Raw genomic sequence first — 19,196 nt, forward strand, 5'->3', positions numbered from 1 at the left:
GACAGACACAGAGGCGATGGCATAAGCCCGCTTATATAGCTTTTAAGCAAAAGAGCGGGCTAAAAACGGGACCAGAATGGGATAAATGCGAAGGTATCTTTCAACACATGCGTGAAGTACAAGCCACCGAGTGAATGACAGTTTTCTCAGCTTTCCATATTTCGCCTGGTGAAATTCTCGGAACTCTTCTGATTGGGCGCACAAACATATGATACATCTTGCATTAATTTCTTGCAATTGCTGGATGACTTAATGCACCCATGGGTGGCAACGAGGTGCGCTGAATGGCAGATGCAATTGATTAGGACGGCGCATGGCGCGTCGGTGCGTAGCCTCGTCCAGAAGGAGGTATTCCGCCCAACCATGGTGTTACTATTGTCGGACGCCATACCTATACAATTCTTGACGGGAATTCCATGCTCATCTAGACATGCTTTGAATGCCTCATACAAACTTTCAGCCGAGCAGTCTTTTGCATCAAGTTCCAACAACTTTTAAGCAGGTCAGTACGAAATGAGGGTCGGGACCCGTCTTCGACGTAGTACTTGATGAGGATGCAGAAGTTTTTTTTTCATTCCTATATCAGTGGATTCATCAACAAGTATGGCAAATGGGTTGTCATTCTGCAAATTAGAAACGGTCTCCTCCGTTTCTGTGGCCCCGATTACCCTGTTAACTATGGCAGTGCATTTTGTCCGATCCATTTTTACATCCTTCATTATTTTTGAGTCCGGGAGTCTTTTTTTTAACATATCAACCAAATGGTCTGCCGTCATCAAAGCCACGTTGTGGTCGGCAAAGAAAGCCGCTGTTCCGATTTCTGCCGTTTTGACTGCCTTTTTAGCCCACCCTTCTGCTTTGAAAAAGCTTTCCAGCGGGCTTATGCAAACGACCTCGTGTCTGTCTGTCTGTGTGTCTGTCTGTCTGTGTGTCTGTCTGTCTGTGTGTCTGTCTGTTCCACAAGAAGGAGATGTGCAAGAGACTTCAAATTTTCAGGGGATCTCAAGGTTCACTCCCACAAAACAAAACGCCTACGGCAAATCCTGCCAGCCACCCCTAAGGGGCTGAAAGTGGGTATCAAAGAAAACAGGAAAGGCCAAAAAAGTTGGAAGAAATATTTTTTTTTATGATCTCCTGAGGGGAAACTTGTGAAAGTAGAGCCCTGTGGGCAAAAATTTCGTCCGTTTTGCTCTATCTCTAACCGTTCACGCGCTTAAGGGTCTTCTTAGACGAAAATAAGCTAAAAATTGCCATAGTGAACAATAAGATGTAGAAAAAGGCCTAAAAACCGCAAAATGGAAAGTAAACTCTCCCCTAACCCCCCAAAAACGTTTTCTAAGCAGAAGGGTGGTTTGTAGTCGCGGTGCTTCACCGTTACATCCCTCTCTCGAGTCTTTAGGGAAAACTCAAAGATGACGGGTTGAAGCGGGCCGAAGGCGCGCTACATCAGTCTTTGCATCATGTTCTTCAGCAAATCGCGTGACAGAAATGGTCGGGCCGCAGGCCCGACCCAGGGGTATGCAACGCCAGCCGCGGGGCTGAGGCGATGCTCCGTCACGGGCGCTCGGCCCGGCCGCGCGCTGCAGAGGACGAATTCTGCGATTTGTGCAAGACTTTGAGTGTAACGTTACCAAACCACCCATACCACTGCACGCTACAGATTGTCCTCTTTCTTCTCATACCACACTTTTCTTGAAATAACTCGTAATTGTTAAGTATTCGCAAAAGAACGGAATGGAGTGACGTCGGGGCCGACTGGACCGCTGACTTTGGCAAGTTAATGTGGGAGAACCACTCCACTTACCGGAAAAACACAACAACCTATGGCAAGGTGGAACTATAACGAAGGTCCATTGTAAGTGGCGTCTTGATCTGAGTTCTTGATCAATCACAATAACAATTTCTTTCCAAACAGAGCTGAGTGCGGCCCGGGCGGGACGAGTCGAGAGGCCGAGCCGAGCGGACCCGCCCGAAGCTCGCCCCGCTCAGCGCGACGATGACGTCACGAGCCTACTTCTCTCGTTTCTCTCGTTCGGTTTGTTTGGTGTTTTGATCAACACAATTCCGAGTTGGTCACCTGGTATCTGGGATTCCACCTGTTATTTGAGGCGGTGTGGCGCGCCAAACGGCCATCTTCACCCGATATCTGTTTCTATCAACAACAAAACTACTCCGGATTAATCGGTGAGTTACAATTTCGAACGACTCATGTTTTGTCACTGTAGGTTATGGTAGCATATTCCCCCTGTGGATTATTTGACTGCAATTAATTAAAATGCGAGGGTATAGAAAAGAACCCGCATTGTTTCTTGATTTCGGGGGAGGACAACATGATGTTCATGCGCTTATTTGGGTCTGATGTTCGTGGAAGGCTTGTTAAGGCATATCTAACTTCTATTTTGTTTTCTCACACAGGCTGCAATGAGTACAGAGGAGGATTTCTTTGATGATGTTGGGCCGTCTGATGTCAGGGTCGACCCTACGCCTCCCTCAGATCAATCCACTCCACTGGAGCTAAGCGATGTGACTGGTGCTGCAGAGAGCGTTGGCCCACAGGACTGTCAAGAAGGACCTCGTGCTGGCCATGTTTGTCATGTCTGCCTAAAGAGTTTAAGCTCTAAATCTTCCTTAAGGAGACATCTTATCCTTCACAAACTAAATGGTATGCAATTGTTTTCTATATTTGTACTAATAGATTGTGTATTTTTTGGACAAGAATTTTAACTCTTCTTTGTTTTATAATAGATATAAATGCCCGTAAGCCACTAGAGGATGAATTGAAGAGGGTTTCCTCTTCTTTATTTCAAGATATTATAGAAGAAATAAAAAAAGAGCCATCTGTTGGAGAAATGGGAAGATTAAAGCAGAAGTTTGTTACAGAAGTTGACTTGTCATCAGATACTGCCACTGATTTAATTGAAGCTATCACTTCTGTTACTATAGACATAGTAGACATAGTAGACAAAAAATAAGGTAATGCCTTCTGTTTACTTAGAAGAAGCTCTCTTAAAATTAAACCATTTGTTGTGCGATGGTTCATTTTGTGATAGTATTAAGAGTAAACTTACCCACCTATTTAATCTGTCATCTGAATTTGAACTGCCTGAAGTTGTTGATATGGTTTATCAAAGATTAGTTTGGAGAATATGCACAAAAATGTTGTACAAGCTGCAAGAACAAGTGTTCTTTCTAATGAAGAGAAACCATCAGGCAGCCCACAAAGAATATAAAATGAGTGATAGTGAAGTTATAATATTTAGGAAGCATATAGGAACACTCTTAAGATCGGTATATAGTATGGGTTGTAGCAGTAAAAATAATGTGTGGCAATTAAGATGTAGAACACTTCGGGAAAGGTTTGTCGAGTCAGTTTCTACTCTTACTAATAAAATGTTTCTTGATGTGAAACTTTGGGTGTCAGGGGACATTGTCCTCACTGAAACAGCTCTTAGCATGTTTCTTGGAATTGAAAAAATTATTCAGAGCCTTCAAGATAAGGGTACCATGCTTGGCAAGCAATATTTTTGATGATCTGACTAATGCTGAGAACCTTATTTTATTAGAAAAGTTACGCACTTTATCTAGAGGCATATTAGCTGAAGATCTTGCTCTTGATTTTATAAATGATTTAGTTCAATGCTACTCAGTAGTTTCAGGTAGACTTCATGCCAAACTAAAAGTGCAACAAATATCTGGTAAGGAGATAAATATAGCAACTACCAGAGACAATTTGAAAAGAAATCCAACAAATCCAAAGAAGATTCAGGAATCTGTTGGCGATAAAGCAAAGAGTTCTGAAGTGGACTCCCCAGTAGGGCGTTCCATTTTAAAGTCGGTATGCCAGAACGCAGGTAAAATGAAAGTATACGTTGTGGAGGTTACAACAATGCTAAGCGGAGGTTGCTGCGATGTCGGGAACCATGCGCAAGAACGAATTTTATGTCTTTGTCACTTTCGCGCCAAAAAAAAGAATACGTTTGCAAATAAGGAAGGTTACTTATGCATTAAAAAAAAAAAAAATACTTGCAACACCTCAATATAACTATGCAAAATGATTCAAAATAAATTGTAAACAAAAGATAAGAAATTTTACCTCTTGCCCCACCTCCTCATAATCTGTAGGCTCAGAGAAGGTAGTTTCTGCACGAGATGTGCATCTTTCATTATCGTCATCATCATTATTAATATCAGTAGAAGTTAATTCAAAATTTTCGGTCACAATTTCAATAAATACCTGTTAAAGTAACAAAGATTTTTAGGATTGATAGATAAAAACAATGACACAGAAAAACAACAAATAAAAGATTATCCCATTACCTCCTCTTCCTCTTCCTCCTCCTCCTCCTCCTACTCCTCCTGAGATTGACCTTGAGTTCGATCGTGATTTTGATCCTGATCCTGATCCTTCTCCTTCTCTTGCCCGTCACCAAGCTCCAGCTCTAGATTCTCCTCCGCCTGCTGTTCTGCGGTATCTCCAGGCAAAGCAGAAAATTGTGCTCTTCTAGCTCGCTTCTTTTGCTTTAGATATCCTTTCTTAAAGCCTCCCCTTTTGGCCCTCTTTCTTACTTTTCTAAAAGATGCCTACAGAAGGGAAAGCAAAAAAGTAGTGCAAAGTTCTCAATCAAAGCCATTGTGTTGGCACAATAATAAGAGTACATTAAACATCTTACCCCTGAAGTTCCGAGCACGCTAGTTCCCCTGATGTGTGGGATTCTAATTGCCCTGAAGTTTCTGAGCTCGCTAGTTCCCCTGAAGTGTGGGATTCTAATTGGCCAGGAGAAATATTCACTTCTTGGCACGCTGGTTCAGAATCAGACAAACTATCGACTTGAGCCGAATCTTTATCGTATGTTCCAAGGAGATCAACTAAGTCATCATCAGATAGGGAGCAAATTGAAATGGAGTCATCCGATTCAAGCATTTTCTGTGTAACAACAAAGACATGGATATAAGAGTGACATCAATTGAACTATAAAAACAGAATAATATGATTTGCTTACCTCAGGATTGTTGCCTTTGGTGGTACAGCACCAGTTGCCATGTCACTTGGATCCAGAGTCAATTGATTGGAGGGAGGTGTAGGGTGGTCAGGGGGATCAACGTCATCAAAAAATTCCTCTGCACTCATTGCAGCCTAAATGTGAAAACAAAATAGAAGTTAGATATGCCTTAACAAGCCTTCCACGAACATCAGACCCAAATAAGCGCATGAACAACATGTTGTCCTCCCCCAAAATCAAGAAACAATGCGGGTTCTTTTCTATACCCTCGCATTTTAATTAATTGCAGCCAAATAATCCACAGGGGGAATATGCTACCATAACCTACAGTGACAAAACATGAGTCGTTCGAAATTGTAACTCACCGATTAATCCGGAATAGTTTTGTTGTTGAAAGAAACAGATATCGGGTGAAGATGGTCGTTTGGCGCGCCGCACCGCCTCAAATAACAGGTGGAATCCCAGATACCAGGTGACCAACTCGGAATTGTGTTGATCAAAACACCAAACAAACCGAACGAGAGAAACGGGAGAAGTAGGCGCGTGACGTCATCGTCGCGCTGAGCGGGGCGAGCTTCGGGCGGGTCCGCTCGGCTCGCGCTCGGCTCGGCGTTCGGGTCCCGGCTCGGCTCGGCCTCTCGACTCGTCACGCCCGGGCCGCACTCAGCTCCGTTTGGAAAGAAATTGTTATTGTGATTGATCAAGAACTCAGATCAAGACGCCACTTACAATGGACCTTCGTTATAGTTCCACCTTGCCATAGGTTGTTGTGTTTTTCCGGTAAGTGGATTGGTTCTCCCACATTAACTTGCCAAAGTCAGCGGTCCAGTCGGCCCCGACGTCACTCCATTCCGTTCTTTTGCGAATACTTAACAATTACGAGTTATTTCAAGAAAAGTGTGGTATGAGAAGAAAGAGGACAATCTGTAGCGTGCAGTGGTATGGTTGGTTTGGTAACGTTACACTCAAAGTTTTGCACAAATCGCAAAATTCGTCCTCCGCAGCGCGCGGCCGGGCCGAGCGCCCGTGACGGAGCATCGCCTCAGCCCCGCGGCTGGCGTTGCATGCATACCCCTGCCCGACCATCGCCGCCGGCAGGCCAAGTAGGCCCGGCCCCTGCCGAACGGAGTTGCCGGCGGAGCGAAGCGGAGCTGGCAACTTCGTTTGGCGGAAGGGCGGGCCTGCTTGTTATGATTAGCATCAGAACCCTGGCTCTGGCTCAAACATGCATCGATGGTTGGTATTCCCTGGAGAGCTTTGACTTTTTGTTGGTGCTTAAAACCGGTAGCATGTTTCTCCAATTTACTATGCCCACTTTGAAGAACTTTGTTGCAGGCAATGCATTTCGCAGCATAGATATTTTTTTTCACAGGCTTTAACCAGCCCTTGAATGCTGGTTCGTTACACCAACTAACCTTGAATGGCTTGCTTGGTGACGGGTCGGGGGTCTCTTTACTTTTCTTCTTCGCATCCCCTCCTCTCCTTTTCCTTTTGTACTCTGGGGTTCTATCCCTAGCCCAGCTTTTCCTCTTCCCGCTTGCCGCTACCTCTTCTGCCTCTGCCTCTTCAACTTCGTCGTCGTCAAATTCAAACACAGGGTCATCCTCAGCTTGCTCATCAAGAATTTCGTCCACATTCATTGTATTAGCCTGCAAAACACGAACACGCCATAGGTTAGGTTAACAAAGTTATCGATAGAGTTAATTCTACCAACGCCTCTGGTCTCTTTGTGTAATTGCAAATGTTATAAAATGTAAATAGAATACTTACCACAGTATCGGTCGGTTTCAAATTACAAGTTTGCTGGCGGTTAAGAGTATGTGAATCATCTGGCTTCTTTACACACCAAAACACAACCACTGCTACTGGCTCCAACCCATTTCCGCACTGAAACGCTTTCATACTTACAGCGATACAGTACCAACAACATACGAATGTAACGCTTTCGACCAGAACGACGTGTAACACTTGAAAACTAAAATACCGAACATTTTGACTAAATTTAGCCCAAATCTTAAGAATTTCCCTTTTTTCGCGTTTTTTCCCTTTTCCCCTTTGGCCTCGTAATTTCCCCGAAAAGGGGAAATTTCCCCGGATCTGGCAACTCTGAATTGGCAACATGCTTTTAACATGTGCGCCACTGACCAGGAGTTAACTGCCCTAGCACCTAATGCTATTTCCACCCGGAGCACCCAGCGAGATGCAAGGACGGCATTTCGATAGTGGTGCTATCTACCGGTGACATCCGAACTACTCAATCATGCACACTCCAAAAAAGGATACCTTAGCCTATATCACAAGCCGTGTTTGGCGCTTGGCGCTAAACCCCGTTTTAGCTAGACCTCAGAACTTTTATTGGCCATAACTAAACGTTTTGCCACGGGAACAAAGTGTGACGCATTAGACAAGTGTCTAGTGCCAGCAGCCAAAATTTTTTCTCAGTGTGGGGAAAAAAGGAATAAAGTTATTTACGAACAATACATTTTTAATAACATATGCAATACTGTCTCATGCGTACCAGACACTGGTGTGAAATGATAAGAGCGCGTCCCAGGAATCGTGACTGTATTTAGATTTTTCTTCCACTTCCTTTCCTGTTCAATGACTTCTTTTTTAATCAGAAAGAAGGAAATATTCTTATTCAGATTGGAATCTGTTACACAGAAAGCGTATACTTGCTGAGCATTTATTATTTGATTCTTTAACGGGCACCTCAAACTTTCCTTGGCCGTTCCCCTCGTCACATTACCTCCAATGCCGTCACAAGCTGACTTCCCATGTGAAGTGGCGAAGAAGCACCGAGAAGCTTTGATTCTATACATGTTTTCATTCTTGCACAACCATCAGTCACATACAAGACTTCTTTCACAAGTGAAAAATTATTTTTTATAAACAGAATGGTGAAGCCTTACTTGGGTTACATCATGTTTCACATCATCTGTGAAGAAACACATTCTTTTATGTACTAATGTACTAAGTTTTCTTCTTCATCTTGACAATAGATCACAAAGTGGATGAAGCTACCCCTTTGTTTTACCAATAAAACTTTTGAGTGGCATCTTGGACAACAGAAGGATAAATTATGCTAAAATCCATAAATATTATAGCTTTAGACTCATCCAAATTTTCCTTTTCTTGCTTGATGTAAAGGGCCTGTTGCAGGGGGTTCAGGGAGCACTCCCGGGGGTGGAGGGGAGGGGGAGGGGGCCGTTGAACGGAGTTCTCAAACGGGTGGGCGGCCTCCGCCCGGGGGCCCGGGAGCCACCGAGCGCTAGTCGCCTGGGCTCTCCGCCCGGCCCGTCTCTTCGTCAACGGGCCGGGGGTGGCCACCTGAACCGAGCCCGGAGACAGACGGTCGCTCTACAGTTAAGAGGCACCCTCAGTACACGAAGAATTCTGTTCTGGTAAGTAGATGACATTTGAAAATAAAATTTACAGTACATAGTTAAAACAAAAAATATACAAACTGATACTTACACTTCGAAACAGGAAACTTTGTTGTTCACAAAACTGAAAAGGCATTCTCGGGGCTATCTATTGACCAGACACTTGGACAACACAATGCCAAAGTGAAAGGTCAAGCAGGTGCAATTGGGTTGACGCAGGATCCCACTTCCTTGCGGAAGGTTCACTGTAGCTAGACCGGAAGTGAGTTTCATGCTTTCTCAATTGAAGGATTCAAAACCACTTTCTCAGCTCATGACACATCATGAGCAATATCCATTATTCCAGAGGGGATTTTTGGAGAATTGCATTGCCTTAAAAGACAGTTTTAGTCATTTTGGAAACCCATTTCTCGAGCAAGGCAAAGTACTGCTGGCTTTGGATACACGTGTTGCTGCAGTAGAGATCCTCCAATGGTCACGTGACTAGCACCGCCTTCCTGGGTCAGCAACAACTCCGATGAGAGCGAGTGGCTTTGAGTGGCAAATTATGAAAAGTTGGGCCTGATTAGGCACATTTCGCCTACTCTATGGACCCAAAGACAGCTCACTTTATCACTGATGACAAAACTCACAGCTCCCAGCGATTTTTGAGCATGACACTCCCCAATAATATAAAAAGTTGACACTGTGTACCGAACAATGACACACGGTGTCAGAGGTTAGGTTAGACCATTCTTTGCTGAAACCAGTTAAAAAGGCATATGGATCCAATTTCATGATTCAGAAAACGTTGTCGCCATATCTCTCTTTAACTGGGCCATGCGATCTAACATTTTATTTCGACCTTTTCAACATTTCCCCGGGCCCGCATTTGGAATCTCGCGCGGTTCGCCACGCAGTGAGCCTTGTGACGTCAGCATTGGAGGATCTCTATTCAGAAATCAGTGGACACATTGTATTCCCTTGAAACCTTAGGAGAAGACACGTATAAATTATTTATCAAAAAAAAAAAAGATTTCTTGAGAAAACAGAGTCAGTGCACAGTAAAATCAAACCACTGAAGGTACAGATATTTGAAGCTAAGGAAAAGAAGCCTACTGTTATCAACAATCTGAAATCTGACGTTCACTTATTTTCAAGACTTTTTATCGTGGCAAGGGAGCATGAAAATCATAAATTTCCTCCTGCGATCAGCACTGCTGTTGGGATGTTGACATCTGGTACGAAGTTCAGTCTTACGGAAAAGCTATAAACTCTTCCGACAACAGAAAATGTTTTTACCAACTCCTGCGACGCAATAGTGTATGATGGTGCTGCTTTGGTCCAGATGATTCGCCCTAAAAATGCAAAAACATTTGAAGAGTATTATTCAATAGATCTCAAACCATTCGTTGCTCAGGTAATAGCTTGATGTGAAAATAATTCAATAGGTAAAGCAACTTCTCTGCTCACAAATAATATTACAATAACTCAAAAAATACATTAATCTGCAACTATCAAAATTAGATGAATACTACTATTCTGAATTTGATAGAATAACGTTGTCACAAGAACTAACAAACCTTTTCAAATGCAGAGATCTAACCTAGTAACATAAATGAACTTCAGAGCTTGTATATGATCACAACTTATATCACATTAATTTCTCAAAAAATAGATCATTTCACAACCATCAAAAATTGTTACATTCTGTACTTGATTCTTAGTTAATTTAATAACTTAATCATGAAAACTTAACTAATCTTTCTCATCATTTTCAGAAAACATCACAGACATTTTAAAGATTTCATTTTTGTTCCAACTTATGAAACAAGTTAAAAATTAAAGAAATCACAAGCATCCATTGATTGGAAAAAATTAAAGGCTTTATCATTTTTACAATATTTTCTTTGAGGGGCACTCCTTGACAACGAAACGCCTGGTGCAAATCCTGGCACCCACCCCCAAGGGGGTGAAAGGGGGTAACAAAGAAATAGGGGGTAAGTCCAAAAAGTAGAAAATCAAATTTTTGTTATGGTCCCCTAAGGGGTAACTCGTGAAAGGGGAACCCTACGGACTAAAATTTCGTCCGTTTGCCTCTATCTTGCACCGTTTGGGCGCTAGAGTGTTTTTTCGACGAAAATACGGTGAAAATGACCACGTTGCACATGAAGACGTTCAAGGAGGCGTCCAATCATAAAATGTCAGAGGAAGTACTCTCCCCCCCCCCCTCAAAAAAAACCAGCACATTCTGAGTCAGACAATACCCTCCGATTTACCGTATCTATAACCGTTTAGGAGCTAGAGGTTTTTATATTGAAAACAATTGCAAAAAGTCAAGTTTTAAGATAGTTTGACAAAAAGTATACAATCTACATAGACAATCTGCGCGAGGAATTATTCCCATTAAATTTGTTGAAAATTTCTTGCATTAAAGTTGCTGTTTCAAGCCAAACAAAGCTGGGTTGCACGAGACCCCTAAAGGACAACTGTTGCACCCAAGTAGGAAGCTGGTTATTGTTTACTTCTCCTGACTTGATCAATCTAGTTGGAGTATCAAGGTTTGGAAACTCCTTTTAAAATTTGAATGCAACCCAACCCGCCAAATGTTGGAGCCCATCACCTTTCATATTTTCTTGTGTATCTGAAACAAGGAGCCCAGAAAACTTCGAATTAATTTGACGTTAAAAGGGAGACTCGTTCTTTACTGCAAGTCTTGAGCGTGTATTGTCTTAGTGTATGGAGGACCTACGCGTAAAGAAGAACAGAAGGAAGATGGCCGCCGCGGCGGGTGGTGGGGGTAGGAACATAACAAACATTCATTTGTTTAGCAGACGACTTTCGAAAAACCGCCTAGGAGACGTATTTCGCGCGCCTGATTGCTCTTTGACTCTTCGGAACGTGTTTTAACGTATTTTAAGACATTTTATTAACAAGTCGTGTGTACGTACCGTGCCGACGGGCAAAATATATCACTTTTACGTGATTTCACAATTATAAAAGCGGTTTTCAAGGTAATTAAGTGCTGTTTTGTGGCGTAAAGAACGGTTAGGATGTGTTTCTTACACTGTTTTCCACAACAATTTCAGGTTTTCGTGCCAAGTTACAATGCGAGTTTGCAAAGTTCCTAATTCCCATCACACCTCCAAAACCAATCATTGTCGTATGAAAAAGTTTCCAATTTCTAGGGAGAAATGCATTATCTGGTTGGAAGTCTGTGGTATTCAAAAAACTCCATCGAAAATACCCAGCCAATTTTATATGTGTTCTTGTCACTTTGATGGAACTAATGACATCCCTAACGTAAGTTTGAGGAATTATGTTTGAGTTACGCATTGATGAAAAGATGTTTAATTGTGTTAGTATCGGCGCAGGTCTTTGAAGACAACGACGAAGAGTTTTATGTTGATGTGTCTGTTGATCTTGAACATGACATGATCAAATATGTTGAAAGTAAGATGAACAAGGCAAATACCATGTATGAGTTTTTCAAAAGATACTTTTGTAGAGAACGTACTAATTTTAAATCTTTGCTCAATTTTAGATAACACAGAAGCCACTTCGCTTCAACTACACCCGATTTTTTTGGTGGATGATTCTCCCGATATGAATGAAAATAAAGTTGACGCTGCAAATACACCGAGTCCCAGGAAGAGGCCAATGTTCAGTACCACAGAGAACATGGAATGTACTTCAGATGCTGAATCAGAATTGGCGATGCCACTAAAAAATACTGACCGAATTTCCTTTGCTTGGTCCCCTCAAGATGTTTCTAATGTTGACAATGTGTTCATGTCAGATGCTGTAGTGAACAGTACATGCCTTGTAAGAGCTGTGAACCTTACAAAATTTCTTTAATAATGACACATCCATTCAATGAAGGATTTTAATTTGAAAACTATTCTTATTCTCAGGAAATACAAGATGAAAACAACAGCCTCTCAACAAGTTCAAATTTTCACAGCATAAGCAATGTCAGTATATTATAATAAAAACTTGCAAAATTTTCTATAAAAAGTAAGATTGTAAACACTTAATTTTCTTTTCTCAGGTAGAAGAAAGCCAAGTATTTTTTTCAGAAGAATCACAAGTAAATATGAGTAAAAGTGAACACAGCATAATCACTGTAAGTAGTATGCTATAAAACATGCAAATTTCCAATTATAGGAAAGATTGTAAAAATAGATAATTTCTTTCTTAGGTGGTCAAAGACCAAATGGAATCAAAGAAATTTCCTGAGCCTAAACGAAAGGTAGCCCGCCGTAGACTAGAGCCTCACACACAGGTAAAGTACTGTATTCACATTTTAACAACAAATCTTAGGCAACTATTAGTGACTGCGTCAGAAAGATATAGTTTAAAAACAACAACAAAAAATTAAAAAATGGCACAGATGAAAAATTAAAATCTCCAACTAAACAAAACAAAAAGTTTGAAAAAACATAAACATATCAATTTCATGTCATGAAGAAATCATCATTCTCATCCTCATGAAACGGCCTGTAATTGAGCTCAATTGGTGGTAGATGATGAAGTGTGCGTTGCAAGAAATGTTCCGGCAATAGCATGCTTCTGTGGAGAGCAATAATCCTGAGCCTTCGTTCATAGAAATACCCTAAGTTCCTGGTTACCCTTACTAAAGCATGGCCACTCTCTGACCAAACAAAAAGGTGTGCCACCTCTATTTCCATGACATCCAAGGAATGCTGGATTTGGGAATAGTAAGCATGGCTCTCTTTTAATTCGAGCTTTCCTTGAGCATTTCGTCTCAGGTAGAATGCTGATTGTTGCTCTTTAGTAAGATAGTTTTCAAAGTGCTCGGGGTCTACAGCTGGATTTGCTATAACTTTTATTTCAAGTAATACTTGCTCCACGAAGGGTATTGTGACTAGTCCGTCTGGGCTGCAGGACAATGCAGGGTATTTGGCATTGGAGAAGGCACCAACTTCCATTACCGTCACTCCATTACCAACGACCTCAATATACTTTTGCCTTGCAATGTCCTCATGCTGAATACCATAGATCATGTTCGCATTCAGGAATAAGTCGAGGCCCCAAACATACTTCCTGAAAAATCTTATCTTAGATGAGTCCTTGCTAAGTCCGAGAAGTGTTTTTGAAGCTGATGCTGAGACGTGCCAAGAACGAACTTTCCTCCAGTTGGGGTTGTTGGCTTGCCCTCTGGTGTCAGGTAGTTCAAATGGCCCATTCAAATCTTTTTTGATCATATTCATTTCCCAAATTCTTCGGGAACATTTTTCACTTACAGAGTCTAACTTATCCATAATTGAATTCAGCTCTTCTTCTTCATCATTTTCCACCTCATTCTCATTGACCTGCTCATCAACCAAGTGATATAGCCACAGGCAATTTGGTAGTTTTTCCTTCAATTGATTTTTAAAAGTAGAAAGTTTTTCTTCAGATATTTCGCTGTGTTGGTATTTAGTTGGTCTCGGATCAAACGTTGCTCTCCTTTCAAAATATTTTGGATTTCCTCTATATTTTGCCTGCAATTTTATGAAATCTGGATTCTTACATGGTGCTTTTTTCAGCCACCAGCAAGGCCTACCTGTGGCAGTGATAGCTGCAAAATAAAACTAATTTTAGTATCTCAATTTGTTACAGGATGTGAAGGAGTTCAGAGACATTGGAATTCAGTGTGAAAGGCCCATGTTCTCCTATGAGCTGTGTAAGAGTAAGGGAGATAAGGACTTCCTCTTCTACACAGGCTTAACACCAGACGCATTTGAAATTCTGTACAACTTTCTTGGTGGGGATGAAGAGTGTGAATCGCTTAAGTACAATTTTTCAAGGAGTACTCCCAAAACAACAAGGGAATCTAAGTACAGCCAAAGGGACAAATTATTCATGACTCTCTTACGACTTAGAAGAGGCTTCACCGAAAAAGATATGGAAATAATGTTTGATCATGCAGGCACATATTTGGGGAAAATATGTTACACTTGGACAAGAAAATTAAGTTTAGATTTTAAGACTTTGCAGAAGTCCATTTTTGTAAGTGCTAACAATCAAAGCAAAAATCCCCCTGATTGCTACGCCCCTTTCCCTAATGTGAGATGTGTCATTGATTGTACTGAATTTAAAGTGCAGATACCTGACAATTTAGAACAGGCCAGCAATATGTTCTCAGCATACAAAGGTGGAGAAACAGTGAAGGTGTTAGTTGCTACATCTGTGTATGGTGGCCTTTGTTTTGTAAGTGAGGCTGCAGATGGCAGCATTTCAGACAGACAACTTTTACTGAAAAGTGGCCTCCTTGATTTCTTGAAGCCTGGGGATGCCATTATGGCTGACAAGGGTTTTGACATAGAGGCTGACTTGAATGAAAGGGGTATTGATTTGCTTATTCCTAGTTTTTTAGGCAATCGAAAGCAGTTTACCCAGAGAGAGCTAATGCTAAACAAGGCCATTGCAACTGCAAGAGTTCATGTTGAACGTTTCATTAAATATGTCAAAGATTTTAGGCTAGTAAGGTACCAGATACCAAACACATTGCTTGATATTGCATCAGATATGATACAGATTTGTTGTTATCTTGTGATGTTCAGAGACCCATTCATACAGTGGGATCACAACGCTGATGATAAGGACAAAGCAGGTGGTACATGAATAACCAGAAACTCCTTTGTGTGGGCGTGAGGATTTAGAAAGATCTTAGTTCGTCACTAGAAAGATTTGTTAAATATTTTATAGTTTATTGTTCCCTTTTATTGATAATTAGTACTCCCCACATTTGTATTGAGCTTTATAATAAGAAGATGTAAGTTTGGAACTAAATCTGGCACTAATTGCTGCAACTTTCTCATTCCTTTTTTTGTATGTTTAATCACCGTTTCCACTCACCTTCATTTCCATGTATTTCCACATGTTTTGCCACGAGGAGGAGGACAGCTGCTATGTGACCACAGCGTCTCAGAGCTGAAGCTTTGCAAGTGCACGAGGCGTCACATATATCTCCTGTCTGACAGCAAACTGTCGCTGTAACAAAATGCAGCTCTCCTCGAAATGATGCATGTACCTGCGACTTCAGGAAGTAGTGTTTTCCCTGTTTTGCGTCCGTCACAGTCAACACTCGTCCAGAACGTAGATATTTTCTTCCCCTACTTATACACATCACCAGAGCTCTTTTGCAAAGTTCGTAGAAAGTTGGTTTTTTATCTGGACATTCACTACTGAGGTCATCATCATCATCATCACTGTCCAAATTCTCAGACTCAGATTTCTCTAGCTCCATTAAAACGCCCTTATGCTTACTCAAAGTTACTTTTGGTATATTGCTGAAGTAATCCGTTAATTTATTTTCATTTAACATGTCTGGAATGTGGGAACCGGGAAATGTTTTCCAAACATTTAGTCCAAATGGTAATGGCGGCACATGCAGAGAATCAGCTGGCTTCTAGATAGAATTAATAAATATGTTACATTAAATTTAGTACTTCATTAGGAAATTGATTAAAAATACTTTTCATTCTAAGTGAGAGGAAATAATCTTTGAATAACATATAAGAAAATGAGGGAACTTACAGAAGCTTGTACTTTTCTGCGCTTTTGCTCGTGCAGCTTGCCACCATCCCATCCTGGGAAAATCCTATTTTCATTTCCCTCTTTAACACAATTTAAAATCCTGCAAACAAATAATACACATGTGCCATGCAGTCAAATCAAGTCTTTTCCATTAATTCTCAAAAGGTGTACCTGTTTACAAGATCTTCCTTTGACCCTTTTAGTTTCAGCCTTCTGATCCGGAGCCAGTGTTGCAATGCCTCAATCTTGTAGTCATTAATTCGATCCAAATCAAGAACACCCCCATCTATCTCACTTTGAGACAGTACTGGATCCTCAGCGTCTAAGTCAATAGTTGGATGTTGGCACTTGACTCCTTGAACCTAGACACAGTATCAAATGGCAATTAACTTTTATAGGGATATTTTTAGGTATTGGATAATTCAGCAATATGTAGCAACTGAAAAACAGAAATATGAGGACCCCCTGTAGGTCCTCATATTCCTTTCTCATACTACTGCAGGAGATGCAAGTCTATCCATGTTACTCCTGCAACCATCTGGGGAATATTTTGAAGAGTTAGTATTTTCAGTGACAGGTGGAGTAGCATTTAGCTGGACTTCCCCCAGAGAACTCTGAGGTATTGCTTTTCTATGGGAGCCAGCATCCTGCTGACTGCCTTGCTCCACAAGCAAATCAGAGGCTTTTGAAGAAGATCTGGCTCGGAATCTATGTTGAAGGACATCCTTCAAAGAACCATTAAGTTTATTCTTCTTTGAGAAGTCTTTGCTCTGCTGATTAATTACTGAGCTGGGGAACAGTCTTTTAGAATTGGCCTTTGAACTTGATTTTTTTAGATACTTTTCAGAAAATGTTGGAATTTTATCAAAAGGAAGGTTACTATTTTCTGATTTAGCTTTGTAAATTATGGCGTATGCCTTATCACAGGCAAGCCTTCTAGAAGCAATGGTGGAGACATAGGCGTCATCAAATTCTACCCACCTGCTCAAAATAAATAAATACAACAGACTGGGGAACCCTAATCTCAGAGATGTGCAATTCAAAACATATAAATAAGATTCCATTTTCTGGGTAATAAAATATACTGACCTTTGTTCTCTCTTGCAATGGGCAATGTAGTGTCCTCTTTCAAGACTTCCAGTATGAACAATAAGGCCAACAAGTTCATATTCCTCAGTCGATTGCAGTCCTTGCATTGCATAGGGCTTCATGTTCAGTTGTTCGCTGCAATTAATTTTTGTATCTACTTTCTTTTTCTCTGCACCAATTTGCTGGAATCTGCCATAGAAAAGAAACTTCAGAGGTCACTTGTTCACATGCTTTTGAGCACAAAGACCAAACAGGAAAATTTAAGTTACCTTTTAATATGTACTATTAAATAGGGAGGTAGACGACCTAACTTGTATTTAAGGGTAGTGCTACCCTCAACAGCACATAATGGGCATGGACCATCCACACTTTTATTTCCATTGCACAGTAAGTCAAGACACTCCTAGAGATGGGGAAAAATTTATAAAAAGAATGTTCTAAGAAGAAAGCCTCTTCTGAATTCATAATGACCATACCTCAATGTTCTCCCTCTTGCATGCTTTAGGAATGTCAAGAGATAAAATTAGCGAGGTGTCGCAAGTGACAGACTCATAGCTGCAGTATTGATTGCCACAAGTCCGGAAAGTGATAAGCTGGTGTCCTAAAAGACTTGTCACAGCTGAGTGAGCACTCCTTTCCCATGCGTTCAACACCTCCTCATGCGCTGACAGCTTGATGTTGGGATTTCTTACCACAAACTCTGACTCCTGGAAAAAAATTGCGTCAGAACTGATGCTCATAAACTCTGTCATGCAATACTTCGTGCATACCAGAACTTCAGCATGAATACGCCACAGTAAGAAAGACAAAAAATCCATGGCATCTTGTTGAGTGCCAGGATTATACTCCACCCAATACTTACGGATAACATGCTAAAAAAAGAAATTATACTTGTTTGATAATGTTGACGGAGAAAAATACAACAATGTAGCAGAGAACAAGGAACTCACCAGAAATGCATTAGGGGCAACAGAACTTTCACTCTTGCACATCTCTGCAAATAACATTGACAATGTTTCTGTTAAAGGTGTGAGCCGACTTATGACTTTATGATAGTTAGAAAGGAGAAGTTGTCGGAATTCTTCAATATTGTGTATACACTGCAGTGCTGCATTGAGGAAGCAAGTAAATCCTAAATTTTCCAGCCCCACATGACCAAGAATCTGGAAAAATAATACTTATGATGTAATTCATTCATACTTTCGCAATTAACAAGATTGAGAAAATAAATACTCACATTAGAGGTTCTGTAGTCGCCCATGATAAAGCATACTATTTAAATACTGAAAGCTACTGGACAACACTGAAATAGAGGTGGAAAACAGTGTAAGAAACACATCCTAACCGTTCTTTACGCCACAAAACAGCACTTAATTACCTTGAAAACCGCTTTTATAATTGTGAAATCACGTAAAAGTGATATATTTTGCCCGTCGGCACGGTACGTACACACGACTTGTTAATAAAATGTCTTAAAATACGTTAAAACACGTTCCGAAGAGTCAAAGAGCAATCAGGCGCGCGAAATACGTCTCCTAGGCGGTTTTTCGAAAGTCGTCTGCTAAACAAATGAATGTTTGTTATGTTCCTACCCCCACCACCCGCCGCGGCGGCCATCTTCCTTCTGTTCTTCTTTACGCGTAGGTCCTCCATATCAGAAGGATTTTTAATTGTTTTTAGCCCGCCCCTCTGCTTTGAAAAAGCTATCCAGCGGGCTCATGCAAACGACCTCGTGTCCGTCTGTGTGTCTGTGTGTCTGTCTGTCTGTCTGTCTGTTCGACTAGAAGGAGATGTGCTAGAGACTTGAAATTTTCAGGGTATCTTAAGGTCCACTTCTAGAGAACGAAACGCCTACGGCAAATCCTGGCAGCCACCCCTAAGGGTGTGAATGGGGGTATCCAAGGTTCAAAAATTCTTCCAAAAAGTATTTTTTTTATGTTCGCCGAAGGGGTAACTAGTTACAGTAGAGCCCGTTGGGCGAAAATTTCGTCCATTTTGCTCTATCTCTAACCGTTTAGGCGCTAGAGGGTCTTTTTTGACAAAAATAAGCTAAATATTGTCATAGTGAAAAATAAGTTGTAGTAAAAGGCCTAAAAACCGCAAAATAGAAAGGAAACTCTTCCCCCACCCCCAAAAAACGTTTTCTAATCAGAAGGGTGGGTTGTATTCACGGTGCTTCACCGTTACATCCCTTTCT

At 41.2% G+C, this 19,196-nt stretch overlaps 2 protein-coding genes across 3 annotated transcripts in view; both read right to left on the bottom strand.

Moving 5' to 3' along the window:
* Window positions 1-7,255, bottom strand: part of LOC127751371 (uncharacterized) — a 10,708-nt gene extending 3,453 nt beyond the window's left edge. The window contains exon 1 of the mRNA XM_052274844.1: window positions 6,416-7,255. Coding sequence (XP_052130804.1) covers window positions 6,416-6,640 — 225 coding nt within the window. The 5' untranslated portion in view covers window positions 6,641-7,255. The remainder of the gene's footprint in view (window positions 1-6,415) is intronic.
* Window positions 7,256-11,318: 4,063 nt separating this feature from the next.
* On the bottom strand, window positions 11,319-18,441 carry LOC127751372 (ubiquitin carboxyl-terminal hydrolase 2-like). Of its 2 annotated transcripts, XM_052274846.1 has the most exons (8): window positions 18,237-18,441; window positions 17,950-18,162; window positions 17,476-17,871; window positions 17,269-17,402; window positions 17,000-17,188; window positions 16,082-16,272; window positions 15,911-16,010; window positions 15,689-15,782 (listed from the first exon to the last, which is right to left on the bottom strand). In XM_052274846.1, exons 1-6 carry the CDS (start codon window positions 18,258-18,260, stop codon window positions 16,233-16,235), a joined length of 996 nt encoding a protein of 331 aa, XP_052130806.1. In that variant the 5' UTR covers window positions 18,261-18,441; the 3' UTR covers window positions 15,689-15,782; window positions 15,911-16,010; window positions 16,082-16,232. The 2 variants fall into 2 exon arrangements, with proteins under 2 accessions (XP_052130805.1, XP_052130806.1); XM_052274845.1 differs by lacking the exons at window positions 17,000-17,188; window positions 17,269-17,402; window positions 17,476-17,871; window positions 17,950-18,162; window positions 18,237-18,441 and adding an exon at window positions 11,319-13,949 and having other exon boundaries at window positions 15,230-15,782; window positions 16,082-16,388.
* Window positions 18,442-19,196: the final 755 nt, after the last annotated feature.

Source organism: Frankliniella occidentalis, unplaced genomic scaffold (genome assembly GCF_000697945.3).
Source record: "Frankliniella occidentalis isolate FOCC.00 unplaced genomic scaffold, Focc_3.1 Scaffold452, whole genome shotgun sequence".
NCBI classification, from domain to species: domain Eukaryota; kingdom Metazoa; phylum Arthropoda; class Insecta; order Thysanoptera; family Thripidae; genus Frankliniella; species Frankliniella occidentalis.